This window comes from Phanerochaete carnosa, assembly GCF_000300595.1.
Source record: "Phanerochaete carnosa HHB-10118-sp unplaced genomic scaffold PHACAscaffold_378, whole genome shotgun sequence".
Classification (NCBI taxonomy): Eukaryota; Fungi; Basidiomycota; class Agaricomycetes; order Polyporales; family Phanerochaetaceae; genus Phanerochaete; species Phanerochaete carnosa.
The window spans coordinates 337-3,947 of record NW_006768005.1 but is presented as its reverse complement, the minus strand read 5'-3'; the positions used below and the strand labels follow the sequence as shown (position 1 = coordinate 3,947).

The window sequence follows — 3,611 nt, the reverse complement described above, 5'->3', positions numbered from 1 at the left end:
GCTTTGGTGGTAAGACTGAAAGAATTTTGAGCATAGATACAGCATGGCATACAGCATTTGCTCGCATTTTATGCATTTTTGACTTGGATACTCTTACAACACAATAGTTTTTGATCACCTTGGCTATAAGCAGCTGCTCAGTCCATGATAAGCCTTGTAGTTGCAGTGGAACTTGACCAATCCAAAGACCATTAGCTAAGGCTATGTGAGGATTTCTTTGTTCTTGCAAGCTATCATGGCACTTTGAGCATATATGCTTACAGCTCTTATCAAGTACAAAACCAGATATATCTGCAACTGGTTGCTTTGTAGAGTGTCTCTCACAATGAGTTATACCAGGAAGTTGTAAGTGGAATAGCAAGCTCTAATCAATATCTTGAAGTAAAGTTAACTCTTTGACTGACTGTAAAGCACCACATACAGCACAACCATATTTTTCAAGGTTTACAAAGGATGTTTGCTCACAGAAGCCATTGACAATCTCAGTAATCAGATCATTTGTTGGAGGCCTTGGTGGAAATTATAAGGTCTTATATCTGGTCTGATCATAGTTCTTCCTTTGAACTTTTTAGTCCTTATTGCCTGTCTTTTCTTCATGATATTGTGTAAGCTTTTTCTATTGTATTTTAGTAGAATGAGACTGGTAATATGCCTTACTTCTTTGGACATGTAACTTGGTGTCTTTATTTGGCTCATATACAGTTGGAAACTCTGGACAATGTGTACATTTATGCTGAGTTAGCTTAGCTACAATAGATGCTCTTTCAACATGCATCTTGCTATAAATTGCACTATGCTTCTGGCCAATTGTAATAAGCATGTGATTTGTAGCTCTTTTACAAAGAGCTGATAACAGAATAGCAGCTGTAGTAATATTAGAGAAAATATTTTTATTTGAAACCTGTATATAACCAGCAATATGATAAGTCTTGCCTTACATCCCATTAGCTGTAGGATCAAATTCCAATAACTCCTCAGCTGTCCACTTTTGTTTGGACTGTACAGTACTTGGACCTCCACCAATCATAAACTCAGGTGATTCACAATCATCAGTCAGTTTCTATGATAATAGCTGGCTAGACTTGGTTAGATTGAGATCATAGAAAAAGTAAGTTGAAGAGAATATAACAAATTTTCTTAGCTGATTGATAAAGTCATGCAAATACTACACATATTGATATAGCAGAGTATAAACTATGTGTACAGCATCAATGATATGTCTGCTAGATATAGCATACAGATACCACCATGATAGATTATAGCATGAAAATTTATTCCAAAGATCAAGATTCAGATTTATAGTTTCATTTGTACCAGCAATCAAATACAAGTTTACAAGTTTACAAGTATTTAAACTGCCTGTTTAGTCAAACAGTGCAAAGCTTATAGGAGTGAAGCTAGTGTCTGCAATCATGTCATAATTTGGAGAGATGGCCTCTGAAGCTATGCCACAAAGTGGCTGGCATCTTTTTGAACCTGTGCTCCACTCATTTGTGACCAGGCATGCTTCTAGTAGTGTTTATACTGCATGAGCAGGGAGACAGTACCAGTGTTGTTTGGTCAGTGACTAAATATGACTAGTCATAAAGTCACAGTTAGTGACCAAGTGGTTTCTGGGTCCTGTGGCTGAGGGTAGCACCTACGAGAAGCACAGGCACTTGCGCTGCTATTGATAAATGGTGCGAATGAGGCGAGGCTTGAGCTGGGAGGGTTTGCAGCTGTAAAATATGATCTATTCTTCATCCTACCCATCTGTCTGCTCTTCACTGCAAGTTATATTAGTAAAGACACCAATCACTACTAATTCACTTATTATACCATGGCTAACAATGTACAGCATACCACGCGCACCGGCTGGTGGCAAGCCTACTTTGTAGACCATTTGCTCTAGGCGCAGAAATACGAAACCATTAAAGCAAATCCGGCTGCGCAAAGTGGCAAATGGAAAATGTAGTGCTGCACATGTTACAACCAAGAACTTTGCATCCAAATGCAGCAGGACCAGGCAGAGATCAATGATGGGCAGCGGCACCCAAACAGTGCATGGTCAGAGAGTTAGATTGTGGAAGCAAGTGCATATCAATCAGTCTCTTGTATTTCCAAGCTAATATAGTGCTTATAATGGTAGTGTAGTCTAAGACAACTATTACTTGGCTGAAGCACCTGTAGATTGCTTTGGCAAAGAACTTGTTACTTGCGCATCTGGCACACTGTCCGTGTTAAGATTTGGATCAAAATATCAAATCTTGAGCAAAAGCAGAACTAGAAAATTTTCATGCTGGCTACGGCAGATCACAGATTGCTGCAGGTGCCCAAGCACATCTGATCATTATGTTGCCAGCCTCGGCATCAACGTCATCAGTTCAGCTTTCCATTGTGCCTGTGACGTTTGACAGTGCACCAGATAATGCCTTTGGTGCAGGAGGCTTTCTCTTTCCATCTATTGCAATGCTACAGCTTGTTCATATACCTCAGCCAGTATTGGCCATTGAAGATTGGTCTTGTTTGGTGTCATCAGCCAGTTTCAGTGAGTGTATTGGTTCTGATCATTGCAGTGTGACATTTTCTCATGCAAGCTTGCTGTAAATTAGTGCCAACTCCTTCACCCATTGTTGGTAATTTTAGTGGGCTTCGTAGCTTGCCATCTAGTGCACCATTGTATATCTCTACATTTGAATCAGCATCAGCTCCTTTTCCGCCTACTTTTCTCCCTCTTGGCCAAAAGCAAATTCACCACTCGAGCTCTTATTATTATCTTTTCGCATCTCTGCATATTTCTTCCGCAACACCTGCTGGCCATTTATGGACATCAAAGTGACAAGAAAGATTTAAAACTATCCTTGCTCATCTTATAGCTGGCGCCAATTTGCTCTATAGCTGGATGGAGCATTCAGAGTGGAAACAGTTCTTCACTGAATTTGTACTAGGTGCTGAGCCATTTTCATGCAAAGTACTCACTGATTGCATTATTCTTGGTGCACTCAATGTTATGGAGAGCAAAGTCAGAAGCAAAATCCAAGGACAGGTTGTCAGTGTGCACACTGATAGCTGGAGCAGAGGGAACCACCACCACTTTCAAGCATTCAAAACTATAGCACTACAACAGATATGTGCACTGTTTAGTTTTATAATTAGGCTAATACTTTTGATAGTCATATTCTGTCCAGCTGATTGATACATTTGTAGAGCAAAAGACTGCAGAAAATCTTTTGGTCTACATTCGCACAGTTTTTGCTGATCTACAAGATCACTGGAATATGTGAATGGCAGCGTTCATCACAGACAACAGTGGTGAATCTCTAGCTGCACATCAATGAATTGCAAAGGAAATGCCTGAACTCTTTGTATTTCTCTGCTATGCTCATCAGGTCAATCTCATTGTTGGAGATTACCTAAAGAAGTGTGGTGCATCTTTTCTTAGCAGAACAGTTGATCTTGCTGATGCTCTCATTACATAGCTTTGGAGCAAGACATTTGTCTTTGCTCTGATTTGAGAGATCCAGAAGGTAATTGGAAAGTCATTGCTTTTAGTTCTCCGTGCTGTGATCACACAATGGATTGTGCATTACCTTGCCTATCAGCGTCTTTCCAAGCTCTGCTTTGATCTGCAA

The 3,611-nt window shown here is 40.0% G+C and overlaps 1 protein-coding gene across 1 annotated transcript; it reads left to right on the top strand.

The window, feature by feature from the left end:
* Positions 1–2,818: 2,818 nt before the first annotated feature.
* Positions 2,819–3,175, top strand: PHACADRAFT_108520 (uncharacterized protein; the record flags this gene model as incomplete). The annotated part of the gene is made up of 1 exon (XM_007402733.1): positions 2,819–3,175. A coding segment is annotated over one exon (357 nt), but the record flags the coding sequence as incomplete, so codon positions are not given.
* Positions 3,176–3,611: the final 436 nt, after the last annotated feature.